Source organism: Diospyros lotus, chromosome 7 (assembly GCF_014633365.1).
Source record: "Diospyros lotus cultivar Yz01 chromosome 7, ASM1463336v1, whole genome shotgun sequence".
NCBI lineage: Eukaryota > Viridiplantae > Streptophyta > Magnoliopsida > Ericales > Ebenaceae > Diospyros > Diospyros lotus.
Window position 1 is genome coordinate 10,429,810 of NC_068344.1, and position 23,560 is coordinate 10,453,369.

The 23,560-nt window shown below is 36.7% G+C and overlaps 1 protein-coding gene across 1 annotated transcript in view; it reads right to left on the reverse strand.

Annotated features, from left to right (window-relative positions):
• LOC127806835 (uncharacterized) overlaps positions 1 to 22,717 on the reverse strand; it is a 107,201-nt gene extending 84,484 nt beyond the window's left edge. The window contains exons 1-3 of the mRNA XM_052344370.1: positions 22,543 to 22,717; positions 16,995 to 17,143; positions 14,974 to 15,042 (exon numbers count right to left, since the gene is read on the reverse strand). Of these exons, the coding sequence (XP_052200330.1) occupies positions 14,974 to 15,042; positions 16,995 to 17,099 (174 nt within the window). The 5' untranslated portion in view covers positions 17,100 to 17,143; positions 22,543 to 22,717. The remainder of the gene's footprint in view (positions 1 to 14,973; positions 15,043 to 16,994; positions 17,144 to 22,542) is intronic.
• Positions 22,718 to 23,560: the final 843 nt, after the last annotated feature.

The window sequence follows — 23,560 nt, forward strand, 5'->3', positions numbered from 1 at the left end:
GCACCTAAATCTACACACCAAGAGTTATCACCAGGTTGATAGGAAGAAGAAGACTGATAGAATGAAGATGGATAGGACACTAAAGAATGATAAGATTGATTGTCAAAAGATGGAGTCGAGGAGCCATAGTGAGTCTCTGGTGTAAACCCTAAATCTGTTAAGAAAACTCCATTAGCCTCATGATTAGCCATTAAAGCTTGAGATTGGAAATCATTACCACCACGACCAAAAGACTATCTCTGAAAATTTTGGTCAAACCTATGGTAGCATCTGTCAACAAGATGTCCAGGTTTCCCACATAGTTGGCAATAAATCCTTCTCCCATAAGATCTACCTCTGCCTCTGTTTCCTCGAAAACCATTACCTCTAAAGTTTCCACCATTTCTTCCAGGAAAACCTCCTCAGCCAGTGTTTCCATTACTGCTTTTATTTACGTGTGAAGCAAAATTAACATTCACAGCAGTATTATCAAATGTATTAGCTAGCAACATATTAACCACATCTTTCGCAGCTAACCTCTGCTCATGCATCAAAAGTAGATACTGAACCTTTTCTAGGTTTATATCATCCATTTGATATGTAATTAAGCTTACAACGGTATCATAGTCCTCACCTAATCCATGTAAAATAGACATCAACAGATCCTTATCATTTATAGGTTCTCCAATTGCTACCAGAGAATGACTGATAGTTTTAATCTTCAGAATATAATCAGTCACCGAAGTGTCATCTTTCCTAATAGATCTAAGTTGTTGTTTCAACTGAAAGGCTCTAGCAACTGTTTGTCTAGAATAAAGACTTTCAAGAGTAGTCTATACCTCAGCTGCCGATTCACATTGAATTACCTAACCAAGAACCTCCTTGTCGATAGTCGAAAATAGTCATCCTAGCAAGAGCTGGTCAGATCTTATCCATTTTAAGTATTCAGGATTGACAACAGGCTCATCATTGTCAGAGGAGATGTATTTTGACGGAAGATCTGTCTTATTAATAAAAGACAACAGATCAAATGCTCTAATTGTGGCTAGAACTTGCGCCTTCCAATACAAATAATTGTTCGAATCTAGTTTTGTAGGAGTGAAACTAAGATTCTTAGCGACTGATGAAAAATCAGACAAAGACGCAGTTGATAATGAAGAAGAAGACGAGGTTGAATCACGAGAAGCCATGGACGTTAGTCGCTAGGGCTCTGATACCATGAAACGAAAGATAAAGTCGAACAGGAAAACAGAGAAGGAAAGGAATTCTAAGACTTTGATTAAAATGATTTCAACCTCACAGCAAAACAGAAATAGAGCTAGATTATATACTAACTCTAGCCGCTCCTCACACAGCTAATACAACAACACTTGAGATACAATCAGCTACAGCTATAAGCATAACAAAATAATACAACCAACAAATAACCAACACAATACACAAAGTGAAATATGATAACAGCTACTCTAAGTCAACATTCTCTTCTACAAAACTTACATATATATATATATATAAATAAAAACTTATTCTTATATATTTGTTCTGGAAAGCTCAAATTTCAACGACGATTAGAGCGTTTGACTCACAACAATATATCAACAAGGCTCCAACACCTGCGTAATACATTTGCAATCCAACTAATCCAGATCGTGATGCTCAGGTGTTGAATCCTAACTATATCAGTTGGATCAGGTCAGATTAACTCCTCTTAGGCTAGTTATTTTCGACTATGGAAAAGGATGTTTTGGTGCAAGTCATACACTGTGAGTCTTCATCTGATGTTTGGAGTGTTCTCGAAAACTTATATTCACAACAAACAGTTGCAGAATCATTTCAATTAAAACAACAATTAAGATCTATGAAGAAGAATGATTTGTCAGTTAATGATTATATTCTGAAACTTAGAAGTATCAGACATGCTTTAGCTGCTATTGGAGAACCATTGAATGATAGAGAATTGATGGCCATTTTGCATGGCTTGGATAGTGATTTTGAGACTGTTGTAAGTCTAATCACATATTAGATGGATGATATCGATATAGACAAAGTGCAATATCTCTTATTAATGCATGAACAACAACTTGCTGTTAAGAATGCCTCTAGTGTTTCCTCCATCTATAACATTGGATCTGCTAGTGTCAATTTAACCTCACAATGGACAAAGGACAATTCTAGAGCGTCTAGAGGTGGCAGTAGCTCTAGAGGAGGAAATTATAGAGGTGGAAATTATAGAGGACGAGGACGTGGCCGGTCCTTTGGTCGAAGGATGTATTGTCAGCTTTGTGGACGGCCTGGTCATTTGGCTTACCGTTGTTATCATCGGTTTGATCAAAATTTTCAAAGGAGCTCTTTATTATCTCCTAATCAGAATTCTAATTTTGGTTCCTCTCAGTTTGGTAGAGGAAATGGTGCTTTGGTTCACAATCCTCAATCATTCGTGGCTCATCCCATTGGATCTAATGAAGCCTACTTAGCTGATAATTATGAGACTTACTATGGCAGTTTGCCATCATCTTCAGATATGTCCTCTTCATTTTCTTCTCCTCAATTCTCTCCTACATCATCCTCTCATGGTGATGATTCATGGATTGTGGAATGCTTCATGGATTGTGGACTCTAGTGCTATAAATCACATCACTTCCAATTTAAACAACCTATCCATTCATTCTCCTTATGGTGGCAATGATAGAGTTGCAGTTGGCAACGGTAAGAAGTTACCTATATTTCATGTTGGCTCTAGTCACTTACGCACACAAACTTCTCCTCAAACTTCCTTGTCTTTATCTAATGTGTTGCATGTTCCTTCTATGCAACGAAATCCTATCAACGTTTCTCAATTGACTAAGGATCATAATCTGATTATTGAATTTCATGCTGATTCTTGTTTTGTTAAGGACAAGGAGTCAGGTCGTGTGCTGCTTCGAGGGATTCTTAGAGATGGATTATATCATTTTGTTTTAGCTTCCAGTTCTACCTATTCTAAATCAGTGTCTAAGTCTGTTTTCAAGTCAAGTATACCAACAGCTTCCTTGTCAAGGATTCAAGTTGCTTCTTCGCCTGTAGATTGTCTATCTTCAAATAAATGTAAAAGACCAGTTTTGTCTGTTGAGTCTTCTGTTCCTATTGTTTCATATGTTTCTAAAGTTTGTCAGCAGTGGCATGCCAAATTAGGGCATCCTTCTTTACATGTACTTCGACTTGTATTGAATAAAATTGGTCTTCCTTGTTCAAGTTCAAATATATCTTTTTGGGATTCTTGCAAAATGGGATTCTTGCAAAATAGGCAAAATGCATCAACTTCCTTTTGATGATTGCATGATTACAGCTAAAACTCCTCTCGAACTTGTTTATTTTGATCTTTGGGGACCAGCACCAATGCTTTCTACTGAGGGATTTAGATATTATATTGTTTTTGTCAATGCATTCACTAGGTACACATGGTTATATCCTTTGAAGTTAAAGTCTGATGCCTTAGCCATTTTCAAAACCTTTCATAAGCTTGTTGAACTTTAGTATAATACCAAACTCAAGGCCTTTCATACTGATAATGGTGGTGAGTTCAAAGCTTTCATACCTTATTTGACTGATTGTGTCATTCAACCTAGATTTACTTGTCTCTATACACATCAACAGAATGGTGTGGTTGAACGTAAACATCGCCACATAGCTGAAATGGGTCTTACCTTATTAGCTCATGTCCATATGCCCTTAAAGTTTTGGGTAGAAGCATTTGCTACTGTTGTTCATATCATTAATCTTTTACCAGCTTCTACCTTAAAGTTTCAGTCACCATTTTTAGTTCTTTATTGTAAAGAGCCTAATTATATGAAGTTACAACCATTTGGTTGTGCTTCTTTTCTATTTCTTCGACCCTATAACAAGCACAAATTTGCTTGTTTTCCAAATGTGTATTTATAGGATATAGCCATGTGCATGCTGGTTTCAAGTGTCTACATCCCTCAAGAAGAGTTTATATTTCTCATCATGTCAAGTTTAATTCTGAAGAATTTCCTTATTCTAAGTTGTGGACTTCTTCTTCAAGTTGTTCTTCTATGTCTTCTGTTTCTAATGATTGTTCTGGTCCATCTACTGCAACACTTCACAATCTTCCATCTTCTCCAGTTAGTTTCTTACCCTCATTATCTTCTCAAGCAGCACAATCTCTCCTTTGTCCTCTACTGTTCTGTCTCCCATACCTAATAATCCTTCAACTCAATCCTCACCTCAATCTTCCGAATGTTTGAGGCAGACTTCACCTTTTATTCTATCCGGTCATTCTAAACCATTGATTTCTAAACCTGCTTCTACTCCTTCCATTCATCCTATGATTACCCAGTCCAAAGCCAAACATCTTTCTACTTCCACTCCATATGCTTTAGTCAATACCTCAGAACCAAACTCAGTTCAAGAGGCTTTCTTAGATCCTAAGTGGGTTAGAGCTATGAATGAAGAATATACTGCTCTTCAACGCAATCAGACGTGGAGTTTGGTACCATTCTCTTCTTATATGAATTTGATTGATTGCAAATGGGTGTTCCGGGTGAGATATAATTCTAATGGTTCTGTTTTAAAACATAAATCTCGGCTGGTTGCAAGAGGTTTTCTTCAAAACCCTGGTGTTGATTATAGTGAGACCTTTAGTCCAATGGTTAAGGCTCCCACCATTAGGGTTTTATTCTCTTTGGCAGTCAGTTTTGGTTGGGATATTCAGTAGGTTGATGTCAATAAAGCTTTTCTGAATGGTGATCTTGATGAGGCAGTTTTTATGAAGCAACCAGAAGGATTTGTAAGTTCTGAGTTTCCTACTCATGTTTGTAGATTGAACAAATCCTTATATGGCCTGTAGCATGCTCCTCGGGCTTGGTATAATAAACTAAAGGGAGCATTACAGCAGTGGGGTTTTAAGAAGGTAGTTTCTGATGCCTCTCTTTTCATTAAAAAGACTTCCAGTTATGTGTTGTTTGTTTTAGTCTATGTTGATGATATTTTGGTGATTGGTTCGGATTCCTTGGCTCTTCATGGGTGTATTCAAGATTTGGACAAGAATTTTGCTCTTAAAACTCTTGGATCTGTTAATTACTTTCTTGGATTTGAAGTATATAGAAACTCCACTGGTCTTTATCTTACACAGTCCAAGTATGCTATGGATTTGTTAAAGAAAGCAAATATGGTTAACTGTAAATCTTGTCCAACACCAATAACTTCGGGTTTGTCTTTGACTGATGATGGCGATCTCTTCTCTGAACCTTCATTTTATCGAACTATAATAGGCTCTTTACAATATCTGACTTACACTCGGCCAAATATTGCATTTACAGTCAATAACTTGAGCCAATTTCTGTTAACTCCTAAAATTCAACACTGGCAGGCTTGCAAACGATTATTGAGGTATCTTAAGGGTACACTTCATCTGGGATTGGTATTTACACCTTCTCCTCAAGATATGTCCCTCATTGTTTTTATGGATCCGGATCATGCCGGGTGTAAGGTGACTCACAAGTATATTAGTGGATTGTGTGTGTTTCTTGGATGTAATTTACTAGTCTGGGCTTCTAGGAAGCAATCGGTGGTGGCTCGATCAGTAGGGGAAGTTGAATACCGAGCAGTGGCCCAAGGCGTTACAGAGATTTTATGGTTGAAATCCCTATTGTTAGAGCTGGGGTATCCTTGTGAGAAGACTCCTATTTTGTGGTGTGATAACTTGGCAGCCAAGAGTATGGCAGAAAATCCTGTTTTCCATTCTAGAACAAAGCACATTGAGATTGATGTGCACTTTGTTCGTGAGAAAATTGAAAACAGAGATGTTGAAGTTCGATATGTTCCTACTCTTCATCAGGTGGCTGACATCTTTACAAAGGGTTTGTCAAGAGATTGGTTTCTGTTTTTGAGTAATAAGTTACAGATTCAGCAGTCACCTATAAGTTATACTCAGTCTGCTGATTGTGCTAATTCTAAAATACAGTTGTTGTCTACAACAGCTGCAGATGGTTTGACAAGCTCGATGTTACCAAGGGAGCTTGATTTGAGGGGGAATGTGGAAGAGTAGTTACTATTGCTTCTTGTATTTGTTTCTTATCTAAAATTCTGTTATTTGTTAAGTCATGTTGTTTTTTGTTAGGCGGTTGCTTTTGTCTTTCATTTTGTATATAAGGACATTCTAAGTCCTTTGTCATTAGCGATTGTAACTTTCTATTTTCCTAATATCAATCTGCTCGAGATATTCTTCATCTCGGTTTTCTTTTTGTTCGATCTTAAAGCTCTCGCTTCAGGAGGAAGAACACAAGAGAGATGAGCGGTGGCAGCGACGGCCAAGGAAAATCGGGGCCAAGAGAGACGGCTGGAGAGACTCCGCAAGAGACAGCAACAACGTGCGACGAGAGAGGTTGAGACAAAAAGGGCAAGCGACGATAGCGACTCTGCAAGAGACGGTTAGCAGTGGTGTGCGAGAAAGAGATAAGGGGTAAAGCGATCGGTTAGGCCATAATCGGCCCAAGCGGTTCATGCGGCTAGGCGGCCACCTTAGCCAACTAAGCGCTACCTGGTACCAATTAGCCGGGCTAGTGCCTAAGGGGCCGATTAGGCCATAATTGCAACAACTAGCGGCCGCCTAGGCCGATTTTTAAAACACAGGTTGCGTGAAATATGCTTCAATTTCAACAAAGGTAACATCTGCGAGATAAGGAGTTTTTTAGTGGATGGATGATAGAATTTGTACCCTTTTTGTGTTGAAGAGTATCCCACAAAGGCACACTTGGTAGCTCTAGGATCCAATTTCCCTCTATTGTGACTGTGGAAATGAACAAATGAAACACACCCGAAGACTCTGGGAGTAAGAGGGTTTGATATGTTAAGATCGGGATAAAACTGAGATAAGACTTCCATGGGGCTCTGAAGTTTGACACCCGGGATGGTAACCGGTTTATGACATGAGTGGCTATAAGGACTACTTCCCCCTAGAAGTGTTTGCGCACATTGTTCTAAAGCAACAAAGCTCGAGTAGTGTTTAGGAGATGGCTATTTTTCCTCTCTGCAACGCCATTTTGTTGTAGAGTGTAGATACAGGAGGATTCATGAATAACTCCATGTTGGTGAAAATATGTGGAAAAAGTTTTGGTTGAAATAATCTTTGGCATTATCTGACCTAAACCATTTGACGTGTACCCAAAATTGGTTTTGGATCATGGAAAAAAAGGTGGGAAGGATATCACTCACATAAAATTTGGATTAAAGCAAAAACAACCAAGTAACTCTCATGCAATCATCAATAAAGGAAACAAACCATCGTGCCCCAGAAATATTTGGAATGGTTAAAGTACCCCATATATCACTATGAATCAATTCAAAGGGAAAACGACATCTTGTATTATTGCTAGGAAAAGTAGCATGCTTGTGCTTTGCAAGTTCACAAATCTCACAAGGAAACTGCTTATTATCTAACCTGTAGAACAAAACTAAAAAATGTAGAACAAGACTAAAAACTTGGTATATTTCTCACTTACTCTTCACTAGGACTGATTACAATATATAAAGGAGAAAGAAAACAATCATACCCCTATAACAAAGGAAAAGATGAAGGAATCCTAATTACATCAACTATTAATTTACATCAATCAATCAATCCCAACAATTAAAGTTGATTATAATCAATCCCATGGATTATGGGATAAGATTGATTATAATCAATCCCATTGATTGTGGGATCATTGGGACTAATAATCACCCGTAGATTGTGGGATCTTTCCAACAATATTAATACTCCCCCTCAAGCTGGAAAATGAATGTCGATCATTCTCAGCTTGCCAATTAAATCCTCAAACTAATTGAGTGCCAAGCCTTTAGTAAGAATATCGGCCACTTGCTATTTGGATGGTACATAGGACAGCTGAATGAGTCCTGAATCCAACTTTTCCTTGATGAAATGGCGATCAATCTCTACATGCTTGGTCCTGTCATATTAAACAGGATTTTGGGCAATACTAAGAGCTGATTGATTATCACACAATAGCTCAATAGGTCTCTGCACTTGTACCTTTAAGTCTTCTAAGATGATTTTATCCATAAGAGCTCACACAACCCAAGGGCCATAGCCCTGAATTCTGCCTCAACACTTGATCGAGCCACTACTCCCTGCTTCTAGCTTCTCCAAAACACCAAGTTACGTCCTCAAAACACACAATAACATGTTGTGGATCTCTTATCAACTAAGGACCCTCCATAATTAACATTTGTATATCCATGAAGTTGTAAGTCAGTCCCTGGAGTAAAGAGAAACCTTTGCCTGGTGTAACTTTTAGATAATTCAAGATCCTCCGCATAGCATGCATGTGTTCCTCTGTGGGATTATGCATGAATTGACTCACTAGGCTGACAGCAAAGGCTATGTCAGGCCTAGTGCGAGAGAGGTATATCAACTCCCTACTAACCTTTAATTTGCCCTTATCCATTGCCTCTCCAATATGGTTCTCCTTCAACTTAATGTTTGGATCCACTAGTGTGCCAACACCCTTGCCCCCTATCATACCTATTTCAACTAGTAAATCACATACATACTTTCATTGAGACAAGAAAATCCCTATCTTAGAGTACACTACTTCGATGCCCAAAAAATATTTCTGCATATCAAGGTCCTTAATTTCAAATTCCTTGGCTAAATTCTCCTTGAGTAGGTGTTGTTCTTCATTATTTCCTATCACCACAATATCATCTACATAAACTAGTATGACTGTTAGCTTTTCTCCCAAGTGTTTGATAAAAAGGGTATGATCCCCTCTACTCTGATGGTACCCCATAGATCTCATGGCCTTAGAGAACCAGCCAAACCAGGCTCAAAAGGGGACTACTTGAGTCCATACAAAGCCTTCTTGAGCCTGTAGATTTTCCTTACTCCTCCTAATTGCAATCCTAGAGGTAATTCTATAAAGACCTCCTCCTCCAAATCTCCATGTAAGAAGGCCTTTTTTACATCTAATTGCTACAACTGTCACCCGAACGTAGTTGCTAAGGATATAAGGATGCGAACTGTTGTCATCTTTGCCACGGAGGCAAAGGTCACCAGATAGTCTATGCCATAAGACTAAGTATAGCCCTTGACGTCCAACCATGCCTTGTACATCTCTAGGGTGCCATCAACTTTGTATTTGAGATTGAAGATCCACCTGCAACCCACTGGTTTGACTCCCTTAGGTCTAACCTTCCCATGTTTGATTTTTATTTAAGGCTTCCATCTCCTCCAACATAGCCTCCTTCCATTTTGGATCATTTAGAGCCTCCTCCACGAATTTGGGAATAACAATAGTATCCAAGGATGTGAGGAAACTTTTATGGTTGTGGGAAAGGTGATGGTAAGATAGGTAATTGGCTAGAGGGTGTTTGGTGCAGGTTCTGACCCCTTTCCGTACCGTAATGGGTATGTCTAGATCAGTAGGCTCAGGGGTAGGCATTGTTGGAATGGCATCCACTTGAGGTGTTAATTCTAGTCCAGGGTCAGGAGCTGATGGTGAGGCTAGCCGAGGTACATCACCAAGCTGTCTTCTTTTAAATACATAAGGAGAGCCTGTAAATCTCACGGGGGATAATAGCCTCAGATTTACTTGTTCATTGCAGCCTTCACTTTGAGGAGTGGAATTAGGTAAAGAGATATGTCGAGGAAAGAGAACAAAAATGAGGTTAGGACTTGTATCAGTAGAGCTTGATGTTGTTGATTCTAGGGATGGAAAGAAATGCCTAGGGTCACGATCATCACCTCCTACAATCTCCCCCTAAAGTCTAACTTAGGGAAGAATTGAAATATGGTTGAGACTCAATGAAGGTGACATCTTTAGAGACATAGAACTTCCGCAAGATAGGGTTGTAACACTTATAGCTCTTTTGGGTAGGAGAGTACCCAAGGAAGACACATCTATGAACTCTAGGATTAAGTCTCAATTGGCTATAGGAATGTGAACAAAACACACACAACCAAACACCTTAAGAGGTAAAGGAGAATGCAAACTCAAATCTGGAAAAAAGAAAGCTAGGCATTGGAAAGGACTTTGGTTGTTGAGGACCCTAGTGGAAACCCTATTAATCACATATGTTGCTATCAAAACAGCTTCCCCCAAAAAATGTTTAGGGACATGGTGATGGTGGAGAAGAGATCTTGCCACATTAAGGAGATGTCTCATCTTCCGTTCAGCTACTCCATTTTGTTGTGGAGTATCCATGCAAGAAGATTCATGGATTATCCCCCCTTGTTGGAAAAACTGATGCGAGTGATTGTTAAAATAGTCCCTTACATTATGTTGAATCCTCTCGATTCAGCAAGATGTTCTTGTGAAGCTTAGGAAGAAAACCCTAGCTTTTAATATGTATATCCAATTAATTAAACTCAAAGACTATACACCTATATATATATATATATATATATACAAAATACTAAACGGGCCATGGGCCACGGGCTCTAACATAAGATTAACCCTATGTATATCCAATTAATTTACAGTAGAGAATTTACAGATATGGAAAATGAGCAGATTTTCCTAATCACCTAATTAAGGTAAGATTCTATATACAGGAGGCTAATTACATCCTTAATTCTAGCCTTAAATCTCTATACTTAATTCCAGAATTCTCAGCCTTGATTCTTGACAACAATCACAGCCTTGATTCTTGACAGATCGAATGAAGCATGTTGTAATATCCCGGATTTTCAAACTCAAATATGATGTAATACCTGAGGTTATTAGGTTCTAATACTAAAGAAAATAGATCCTTTCAAGGGATTATAGAAGCCTTGAGACAAAGGTTCAGTTTTTGAGCCAGTGGAAAAATCATAAATACTGAAGTTCGGATAAAAATATAATTTACCTAAAAACTTTGGGGTATTAGCGTAATTTATCCATTTTCTGGGGACCAAAAAGTGCAATTAAAAATGAACCGGGGACCAAGTTGCAAGGGCCTAAGTGCAAATTACCCGAAAAGTTCGAGCCAAGGTGTAGTTCTTGAAACCTGTAGCTTGATCATTGGAATATTGAACTGGGCCAACTAAACCATTTGGGAGTAATGATTTCGGATTCCAAACTTATTCCAATGTAGTTTAAGTCATGATTGCGGATCTCAAATGAAATTTAATCCATTGTTTGATCATTTTGAAATCCAAGACTTAGCCTCCAAAAGTCTCCAAACCTTATCGTCAAGAACACATGGCAATGAACCATTGGCCACTTGGAAGATAAGATAAGGTCACATGATGGCTCATAATGACCCCCTGAGGTGGCATCGCGTGATTAGTCAAGAAAAGCTTACTTAGCCTCCAAGTTTGCTAAAGTCTCCAAACCTTATCCTTAAGGGCATGTGGCAAGCATTCATTAGCCACTTGGAGATAAGATTTAAAGTCTTATGATGGGAAATGTGGAAAATGCAATTAACCATGTGAGATGTAGTTGTTAATTAAAGGTGTAATGATGGGAAATGTAGAAAATGTAATTTACCATGTGAGATGTAATGATGGGGAATCTTGAAAATCTAATTAAACATGTGGTAGCACATATCTCAATGGACACTTGTCGTATGAAATGGCACAAATCTCTAGGGACACGTGGCGCGATCCTACGAAAGCAATGATTTCCTAACTTATCCAAGCGACACATGGCACACCCAGATTGGCCAAGGATGCCTATAAATATTAAGCCTTTAGAAGGGACATTCTCACCATTAAACGAGAGGAAAAAGAAGGTGAGTTTGAGAGGAGAAACTTTGCCAAAAAAGGAGGTGGAAAAACACTTTGCCGGAAAATTTGGACCGCCACCATAAAAGAAGTGAAACAACATCAAAACAGTGAGATAAGTCCAATTTCTTTCCATGGTTTGATCGAGAATTGAATATGGGTCGTGTGGAATCAAACGGGGGTCAAATCGGAGTTCGGACGAGGGAGAACGGGCCAAAAAACTGCAAGCGGTCAAAACGAGAGGGGCGGAGAGTGCAGCTCACGCGCCACCTGCCTGCTGCAAGTGCAGCGCGTGGGGGTCCTTCCCCTAGCGAGTGTGGGGCCCCCCTAGCCCACAATTTTGCAGATTTGGTTCTCTTTTTTATCCCTAAGACCATTGTTGTTAAAATCCCGATTTTATGCGTACGATTTTACGATTTTACGATTCGAAGACCCCCAAACGATTCAAATCCCATGTAAAATCCAATTTGGGATAAAATCCTATAAAATCTCGATTTTACATGTACGATTTTACGATTTTACGCTTCAGAGATCCCCAAACGATTTTACGATTCAAAGACCTCCATTGATTTAAGTTGTAATTTAGAGGATGCTTCCAACGTCTCAATGTCACATAGCATCTGACATTGGAACTTATGCAATGAATTGTTATATTTTGCCTCTAAATTGGAACTTGATTTAACATTGATTGCATAAGTTCCAATGTCACATAGCATCTAACATTAATTGTATAAGTTCCAATTTACTTGATTTAAATTATAATTTTTACTTGATTTAACATTGATTGCATAAGTAAATTAAGACAAACAAGTAATTAATTAATGGACCACCCAACTCCAAATCGGGATATTACTTGATTTAATCAATGTTAAATCAAGAAAAAATTGCAATCTAAATCTAATGGAAGACGTTGGAAGCATCCTCTAAAGAATTTTAAACTATATTTTACCTCTAAATTACCTATATTTTGCCTTTAAATTGCCTATACCAACCTGCTAGTTTTTGAGCTATATTTTGGAAATATCATCTTTTGAATTATAATAAGGAATAATTAGGTTATTAAATGATATTAATTCATTTTCTACAAAATTATGTTATTATAAACATATATTTACAAAAATTAAAGGGTATTTTTAATTATCTCTAAAATCTTACGATTTTACGATTCGATTTTACGATACGATTTTATGAACCATTTGTCGATCCCACTTAAAATCCCGATTTTAACAACCTTGCCTAAGACCCTATATAAAAATATTCTAAGTTTGAGTTACGAAAATATGTAATTTTTGCATAAAACCATTATCGAACCCTGTGAACAATACCCTAACGCATCCAAACTAGCAAGGTGAGTGCTTCTTGCATCCTTATGCTACATACCGAACATTTTGTCTTCACACGGGTAAGGGTAATTACTTGCATAAGCATGACTTTCCTTTAAAACGAACATTTTCTCTTTCTTTGTCATGCATCACTTGGTGTGTGTGGCTAATTGAAGTCAAGATCTCATGTTAGACTGGTGAAAAGTCATGGAGATATGAAAACATGATGGATCAGCGAGGCTGATTGCAACACCTCGGCGTCACTACCACACGGGCGGTTTCATATCATTTGCATAACTCATTTACATGCACGCTTTCCTTCTTTGATGCACTCACTTAGATGTCAATATCTAACTTGGGTTGATGCCCCTGGGACATTCAATGTCCCAGGTATATTAGCATGCCAAGTACCCCGAAAACAAGCAGGAGAAAAGGCTACGAGGAGGCTGATGTTTAGTTTAACTTCATGTTATTCATGTGCTATAGATCTTATGTAACCTTTGGATTTATTTGAGACTTGTGTATTATAATTGTATAAGAAAGGGTTATGTAAGGCTTGGATTCACCTTATATGTTGTTGAGGGTGTAAGTCGGGGTTACTATGTACTATGAACATGGTAAGAGTTGTTTGTTGGATTTATGAAGTTTTCGAATGATGCATTGTGAATAGCAGCTAGGATACTCAAGATTGTAAGAAGTGTGTGTGTGGGTGTCATGTAATTGTACCTTCAGTGATGTATTGTCTTTTGGAGTATTGGAGGTCGTGAGCATTTCTCATACTTGTAAAGGAACTATAGTGAAAAACCCCTTTATTTAGCTTTGGTTAAGCTCTCAGGTTCGATCCAAATGTTTCCGTTGATAAGGGTTTCTATAACGCCCGCAGGTGAAGTTTTCTTATATTTCACATTGTTATGTACTTGGAAAAGTGGGGCGTTACACATGTAGACATGGACAAACACTTCATCAAAGAGAAAATTGATAATGGACTTATTACTATCCCTTTCATGTGACGTCAAAAAACAAATTGGTTGATGTTCTAACCAAAGGGTTAGCCACTTCTAGGTTTCAAGAGATTGTTGGCAAGCTGGAAATGGAAAATATCCACTCACCATTGAATAAAGAAGATTATGTTTTCTAATGTAGATATGGAATGTACAGTTAGTTTTTTATGTATTAATTAGCTGCCTAATTCGTTAGTTTCCTAATTGTATAAGTTTCCTTAATAGCTAGTTTCCTTAGAAGATAGATTGGTAGTTTCCTTATGAAGGTGTCAAGATTCACCTTAAGTATGATTGTAAATCTATGTTGTGAATATACAAGAATTCCAAGAATTCCTACAGTACGTATTTTTCCTTTTTGGCTAAATAAAACCTTTATTTAACATGTACAAAACTTGGCCATTACAATCCATTTGAACAATTTTTCAATTATCAGAAAAATTAAGAAACCAGATAAAACATGAATAAATTCAAACTTGTAAAGGAAGCAATACCAGTCTGGAAGTATCAAAATTTGACCAGATCTGCCCCTGATTGAAACAACGGAAGTAAATGGGTCCCCAATTTACCTCATCTAAAATCCCCCAATTGAAAACATATGAAAATTCGTAATTGGAGGATATAGGTATAAGGCTTAGTTGAACATTTATTAAAACACATATATAAATGAATTTAATTGGGGAACCCATTTAAATCCATGGGTGCAACCTTAAAAGAACTCCAAACTGGTTCTTTCTTGATTCTGTTTTTCTTATCATGAATTCTTCTTTTCAAACAATGTACGTAATCACTTGACTTCAACATAAATTTGGAGGTCATATCATTAAACTAAACATGCTATATAGGAAAGATACCAAATAATTTTTTATGCCAGTAAAATTCTTAAAGTAACTCAAGCATAACAGAAGAAAACAACAATAGCATCCAAGAATAACAAAAGCTCAATAGAGTCTGGACATGAAATATGTACCTGAATAAAAAGCTGATGCAAAGCTTCTTGCTCGGTTTTACTAAACCCCTCAAATGCTTTGAAGATTTCCTATTTGCACAACACTAGTTAATCCTTTTATGTTTTTGGCTCTAAAATCAAGTATTACCATAACACATATGCCAAGGAATTTATATGCGTATGGGTCTGTATAATATGTCAGTTATCAGGTCTAGCCAAAATATTACTTGTTTATTGTCATACAGATAGCAATATGACACTCAATTAAGGTGCCCAGAGTTTAAATGACAGACAGCAGTATGACACTTAAAAAGATATACCTACGGTAGAATGTTGGTAAACAAGGTCCAACTATATTAATATTTTTTACCTAATTTCTAGACAGAAGACATCAAACCTCTTTTAGTTACTTGGCATGTTATTTAACATTCAATTAATGTTGCCCTTAAGATCATGTAAAATATTTAAAATGAAAAAAATTCATACTCAATTAGACAATGCCTCGAACTTGAAATTAATTAATGCCAGCTATACACGTATTCTTAACATCAGTTATCAATGATGTAAAAACCTTTGCAGTTTGCACAATCATAGGTTGCCTATCCTGTCTCATACTTAGGATTTCTATTGCCTTTATGTTGCTTTACTGGCCTATTAGTAGGCCTGACCAAGGTTTGGTTCGAACCGTGAACCAAACCAGAACTGTTCTTCTAAAAACTGAACCGAAACCGTCTTTTCAATTTCAGTTCAAAAACCGGAACAGGAATCGAAACTTAGAGTTCAGTTCCGGTTCCTAAAAATAAGGAACCGGAACAGGAACCAGTTCAAACCATAAAAAAATAAATTAAATAAATATAAAATATATAATACAATGCACAATGACCAGTACTTATGAAAATAATTCTAATTAAGATAAAGGGGTTACAAATTCAAATGGTATGTGTACATGGGCTTTGATTCCTTTAAACCCCAAAATGATACGTAGCCAACTTGATTTATATAAATTAAGTCCAAGCTATTTTTTTTCTTTTTATTAAATCAGTTCAAACCGAAACTGAACCGTCAGGGAACCAAAACCAGAACCATCTATAGACAATTCAGTTCCGGTTCCACCAGAAAGTGAAACCGGAACTGCCAGTTTCAGAACCGTGGTCAGGCCTACCTATTAGCAAGACATCACCATTGACAATTTTCCTAATAGGATGCAATTATCTCAAAGAATTAGAGTAGACATTCAAAAAGAAAATGATAAGAAGAGAAGGAACAATACAGATTAAAGAAAAGCAAGATATAGAAGCTTCAAGTCAACTAAGATGCTTCGAGGGGAGGCAACAAATGGACTATAGACACTTCAAAAATGAAAAGCTTTATTTATTAGAAAAATGCCTAAATAAGATAATAGATCCAATGAGGCCAGTCATCTCATCAAGTGAGAACAGTTTTATGAGACCAATTTTCTCCTCTTGTTCATTCACTTTCTGTGTCTCCTGGCTGAAGGATTGCAGCCAGTACGCTTCCAAATTTGAATCAACATCAATGACATGTATCAATAGGTAATTTTAGATGCAGATATTATTAAACGTTCAACAGCTATTTCAAGTGGGGAAGGAGAACAAATGGGAGGGAGACATATGGAGAAAGAAGAAAAAAAATCTTCATAAAATGTCTAAACAAAATTAACTTTCAGTTCTCTTTTTCTCTGTCTGTGTTAAATGAATAACCAAAAGTTCACACGATGATTCTTCTTAAACGAGCGATCAATCCCACATTGAAGCCAAACTAAATAAAAGGTGATTGTAAGAAATTCTCTGAAAACAGTTGAATTTTAAGATCCTGCAATTGCTCAAGTCCATATGCTGACTCAAAAGGAATTTGTACCATACATGACAAAATCCAGTAAATTTTCCTAAATCCTGTCCTTTAGCATAGCATGGCATGAAAAGAGAACCATAGATCAGGCCACTGATGCACTGCCAAACATTTTGAATATAAACTTTACACACAATGGAAAAGAAAAGTAGTTAATATCCTGCACTAGTCACCTCCTTCGAACATGTCGTTAGCAGAGAACGAATGCCAAGCTTAAATGACTTCTTCAAATTTAATTGACGTGATCCGGGAAGAGAAGGTGGATCTCCTTTCTCCATTTCATAAAGTAAAAGGTGCCAGAATATCTATCAGAACTGCAAAACTGTCATGAAGGATTTCCAATATTAAGAGATGCACAATAAGATGCAAACGGCCCCCTTGGGGGGGGGGGGGGGGAGGAGGGACATTAAGATGCCAATCAGGAGTTAACGTTTTAGTAGTGCGCCTCTTAAAAAAGAAAATGATGTGTTTCTTTTGAATAAGAGAGTTGTTCAAACACCTTAACTTTCTAGCAAAAATGGAGAAATGAACAAGTTTAATCAACGGTGGGAGAATATACAAAAACTCAAGGGAAATTCTCTACAGCTAGGACAATGATACGAGAAACATGGCAGTATAATTCACAAAGTTGAACTCAGAATACTATGAAAATTAATAACTTAATTGGGAATATGCTTTGCTAAGGACCCTGCCAAATTTTGGGATTTTTTTAAGGAAATTTCAACTTTGCAATTAATTTCTCTATTCGAGTTAGGATTCAATTCTGCCAATATATTTTGATTCTGGGATAAATTTAGTGTTCCTTACATTTTATATGTTTTTTTACTTTTGAGATTGCTTCGAATTCTGATTCAGGTTACCCAACCCATGATAGAGATAGGATTTATATACCCAGTTCAAAGCTCACTACACTTGGGATATCTGTCTTATCCTTTCTCTGGAAATAGCTCTGCATAGCAGATTATTCAGTGTGCAGATTAGAATGCAAAGTTGTGAGCATTACAGAAATCTCAGTGAGATAAGTGTAATTGTGAGATTGGGTGAATGAGATCTTGAGTTGAGAGTAAGATAGTTTATCTCTATTGTAATCCATTATTCATATAGTGAATCATGCTCCTCCTCCCGTGGAAGTAAGCAAATTACTTCTGTTAAATCTATGGGTTTTTTTTTTTTTTTTTTTTTTTTTTGGGGGGGGGGGGGGGGGGGGGGGGTCCCTATGTAAGTGTGACAAAATTTATTTCTGCTGATTCCTGGGTAAAAAGATGAGGAATAATTGACTGAAATCTCAAGAGATTCATTGGTCAAATCATCCCTAGTTTAGAAACTGATCCTACCCCTAGTTTAGAAACTGTTCAGTGACTGTTTTTTGGATACTTTCCTATCCTTTGTGCAGTCAACCTTTCCTAATTTTTTTATAGCCTATCTTTCCTAGTTTTAGCAAGAGTAATCTTTCTTATGATGTAATCTCCAACCCTATAAATAGGGCTGTACCACTCGTGTAAATAATTGAAAAACAGTTTATTCTCACATGGTATCAATTTCTTAGTTTTTCCCTCTCCCCAATTGCCTTGTCTGGTTACTATGTGTCTTCATCGCCACAGTGTTGCCTTCATTGCTTTACTCTTTTTTTTTTTTGCCGTTACTGCCTTGTACCATGTCAGAAATTTCCGAAACAACACCTCCTACGGCTACGGGAGATGTTGTTCCATTTGAACAACCAACCGATAGTACTCCTATCAATGAGCTACCAGGGATGCACAATTCATACCGTCTAAATCCAATGGTCTCAACAGGTGAGGACGTTTTTGAAGGGCCGAGGAAAGATAGCCCATTTAACTAGACTAGCACCCCAGGCCTTCGATCTAGCATTCACTACATGGGACGTTGAGGACTCAATGCTAATGTCCTAGCTTTGGAGTTCTATGCTGCCAGAGGTAAGTAGAAATTACATGTTTTTATCTACAACCAAAGACATTTGGGAAACAATTAAAAGAACCTACTCTAAAGTGCAAAATGCCTCTGTTATCTTTGATATTAAAACTAAAATAAGTAGTACCAAGCAAGGATCTTGTCAGTGACTAATTATTACAATAGGATGAATGGTTATTGACTTGAATTGGATCACTATCAAGACATAAAGATGGCATGCAGTGAAGATGTTGCCACTCTCACTTCCATACTTGAAAGGGACAGGATTATGGAATTCTTAGCTGGTCTCAATCCCGAGTATGATCAAGTGAGGGTTCAAATTCTTGGCAAGGAGAAACTTCCATCCTTGAATGAGGTGTTTTCTATGATTCATAGTGAGGAACATAGAAGAATAGCTATGTTTGATGAGCCTAATCTTGAGGGATCAGCCATGGTTTCCAACAAGATGGATGTCTCACATTCTAGGCCACAGCAAGGAAGGAATGACTCTCACCCTAGGTAACGAAGCCGCGAAGGTTTGTGGTGTTCATATTGCAAGAAACCATAGAGAGACATGTTTTAAGTTGCATGGAAAGGAGGCTGTTTTAAGTAGGATGGGAGGCTTCCAGAATTTACAGCCTATAAATCAAGCACAAGCCCGTCTCACAACCAAGGAACTTGAGGGAACTACAGAAAAAACAGATCCTACTGCAACTTCCGAGCTAGGTGAACTAAATGTAGAAGAAATAGTAAGCTAAAATCATTCCTGAAAACTATTGAAAATGGATCTTACTCTCTCGCACAAACAGGTACATGTCTCAATTCTGAAATTTTTTACTACTTCACAAACAGGTAAGTATGGCTTATGGATTTTGGATTCAAGAACTACTGATCACATGACTTATGACTCAAATGTTTTTGAAACCTATAAACATATGACTAGTCCCAAAAGAATAATTGTAGCCAATGATCACATTGTTCCTATAGCAGGTCAGGGAAGAGTTATTCTCAATCCATCACTCCCTATTCAACATGTCCTTCATGTCCCTCACCTCTCCACCAACCTTATTTATGTTCATCAGCTCACCAAAGATCTTAAATGTCGTGTTGTTTTCTCTCCTCATGCTTGTATTTTTCAGGAACTGGACTCGGGGAAGATGATTGGTGTTGCTAAGGAACGGAATGGGCTATACTATCTGAGGAGGAGCTGTGAGAATCCTAAAGAGGATCAATCTATCCTTGCCTGCTCATCACAACCTACTCCTACCATGACTGAAATCTGGCTCCAACATTTTCGTTAGGCCATCCTCCTTTTAGTTTGTTGCAAACCATGTTTCCTTCTTTGTTTAAGGGTTTAAATGTTACTAGCTTACATTGTGATGTGTGGGAATTCTACAAACATCACCGAATGTCCTATCCAATTAGTAATAAACTTTCTTCCATTCCTTTTTCTTTGGTGCACTCTGATGTGTAGGGACCATCTAGGGTTCCTAATTTTTTCGGGGTTAGATGGCTCATTTCATTATTAATGATTATACTCAGATGGTTTAGGTGTATTTCTTAAAGGATAAGGCAGCCATTGGCACAATTATGCCATTATTCTACAAGATGATTTCTACCCAATTTGGATCCCTTATTAGGAGGTTTCGTACCAATAATGTAAGGGACTATTTCAATCAACACCTTCATCATTTCTTTTAGCAATAAGGCATTGTTCATAAATCCTCGCATTGGTACCCCTCAACAAAATAGGGTTACTGAAAGAAAAATGAGGCATTTACTCAATGTTACTCAAGCCCTCCTACATCATCATCATGTTCCCAAACATTTTTGGGGGGAAGCAGTTTTAACTGCTACCTACCTCATTAATCGTGTTCCCTCTAAACTTCTCAAAAACCAAAGTTCATTGTAGTGTCTTTCTCCACATTTTCCAGATGTCAACCTTCATACCTCTCTTCCCCTCTAAGTTTTTGGCTATGTGCCTTTTGTTCATATTCCTGAACACCACAGAGACAAGCTTGATCCTCAGGCACTTTAAGTGCATCTTTCTTGGCTATTCTCTTACCCAAAAGGACTACAAGTGCTATTATCCTCCCTCTCGAAAATTTTGTATCCAAGGATGTCACTTTTATTGAAACTCAACATTTTCTTGAATCTACTCGTCATGGTCACCCGGGGGAGATTGTCAATGGGGACCTTCCCACTTTGGATTTGGCTCCTTCAACACAGATGGAAACAAAGCCATCCACAGCCGAACCTCAAGTTGAACCTGACTCACCTATTCTTGATTCCTTAAAATCAGGTTCTAGTGAGCAGGACACACAAGAGAAGGGTGGTCCCTCCTACAGCACAGCCACTGCTGCCACCCCCTGTCAAATTTAAAGGCTCTCCCTATGTCTCCAAGAAAAGATCTCAACCTATTCCAGATTCCCAGCTTGGGCCAACATCTGCTCCTAATCCAGGTATTGAAATTCCCTAGTCACCTACTCCTCCCAATTCTATTCCCAATGATTTGGACTTACCTATTGCTGTTAGAAAAGGGATATTTACAATAATTAAATAAAAAGATTAATCAATTTAAAATTGTCAAATAATAAAAATAAAATAACAACGAAACCCATGATACATACCTGGTTGATGTATGGGCATATGTAATTGTTACTAAAAATAAATTAGCATCAATGTTATTTAGAAAATATCAACTTAATAAAAACCATATAATTTAATTGTCTAACAATGTTATTTAAACACAGTATTTGTATGCAAAGTTTATATACTCAAAAAATTATAAACACTTTCTCAAAAAATTAACAACCTTTTTTCAAAAAATTATCAACTGTTTCAAAAGTTTTAAACACTTCTACAAAAGTAAAAGTTTTTATAATTTTTGAGAAATTATTAATAATTTTATGAAAAGGTGTTTTTAATTTTCTTTGCAAATATAAATTCAAATGACATTACCAAAAGAAGTATGTCATATGATTATCTAATATATTTTTTGTTTCTTTTTAGTGTGTTTTAAGAAGCAATCAAATCATAGTTCAAAGAAACCAATTCTCATAATTTATTTATATATTAACACAAATAAAATTTAAATTAAATTAACACAAATTAAAACTGCACATCAAAATTTCTATAAAAGAAAAAATCAATTTCAGGTTTTAAAACATTTTTTGAAAAATGATTAAACTTTTATGAATTAAAGATAAAACAGCCCAATAAATTAAAAGGAAGGAGGAGACCTTTGGATATATAGAGTGGTAAAATTTAATTATATTGAAGCCAAAGGAAGGGAGATACAAAATACGCATATATACATATATATATACCGTGAGATGAAGGCAATACATATATTGAAGCCCACGCAAAAAATATACAAAATACATATATTGAGGCCCACACACACACAAAATACATATATACCGTGAACTGGAAAAAATCTGATGTGATTTAAATTTTGATTTAGGTTACAAAATTAGATTATAGATCAAAAAATCTGATGTGATTTAAGATCGTATAACTTCAGTTTGAAAAATTTTAAAAATCTATCTTTGATCCAATTCGATTCAGTTCCTGTTTTAAACTGAAAACTGAATCCATCACTATATACGTCTAGCATTACTCAGCAATATATACTATTGTATCTATACATATGCACTATGTAAAAATGCAGCAATATGTATAAATTGACGGCCAAGCACTGAGGTCCAGCCTCCCCTTCCCTCGTCAACATCCTTGAAGGGCAAGTTCTTCGATTCAGGGATACCTTTACTCGGAACAAATAAAATAAACAGAGGCGTTTCATGAACTTACAACGTGAACTGTTATTTGAGGCGACGGAGGTGATTCAACAGAGGCGGCGAGGAGGCTGCGATGGAGCTGGAGGCGGCGGCGGCGTTGAGGCAGCGAGGAGGCGGAAGTATGCGAGGGAGACGAAGGCACTAGACAATGGGGGGATTTGGGGATTTGGCCGCGGGAAAGAGGCGGGCATCTCCCGCCATTGTTTTTGGCTTTTTTTTATATTTACTTTTTAAATAAAAAATAAATTAATTTACGAAAATAATATTAATAATTATTTAATAAATAAAAAATTAATATTATTATAATTGATAAAATAATTTAAATAATAATTTATGTTAATAATCTAAAATATAATAATAAATTAAATTAAACTATTGTATCAAATTAATATTTATTTAAAAATATAATTATTGAGTTCATAGATTTGTCATAATTCAAAAATTCTGTTTTATTAAATTTTTTTTATTAGCACACTTTATTGTTATGTCCTAAAAAGATTTCTCCAAGAAGTATTTTTTTTTTGTAAATATATTTTTTAATATAAAAAAATAATAAATTAAATATAATTTGCAGCATTGTTGATTTTACTGCCAGTTGTTAAAAAATTGGAGAGAAAAACTAAAAGTGGTGTTGATTTTCCTAATATATGCTCAATTTTTTTAAAAAAAATGATAGACTTAGATTTCTTTTATTTTCTTAGACATCAAAAATTCATCAAAAATTTTATATTTGTCTGGAAAATACCCACTTCCTTCTTCATCCATTTATCATTTAGTGTATATGTGCATATATAAAGAAATCCAAATCTAGGTTTAGATATAGAAAGAGAGATAGCCCACTTCTCCGTCATTGCGTGTGTAGAGAGAGAAAGAGAGAAAATCATAGTTCATTTACTGTAACCATAACTCATTTCTTGAAATCACTTTCTGTAATTTGTTAAATGCTCTCGAAATGTTTCACAAATTACAGAAAACGGCTCGAAAAGCATTTGGGACAGTCTTTGCTATTTTCGAAATGAGAAACGGTTCAA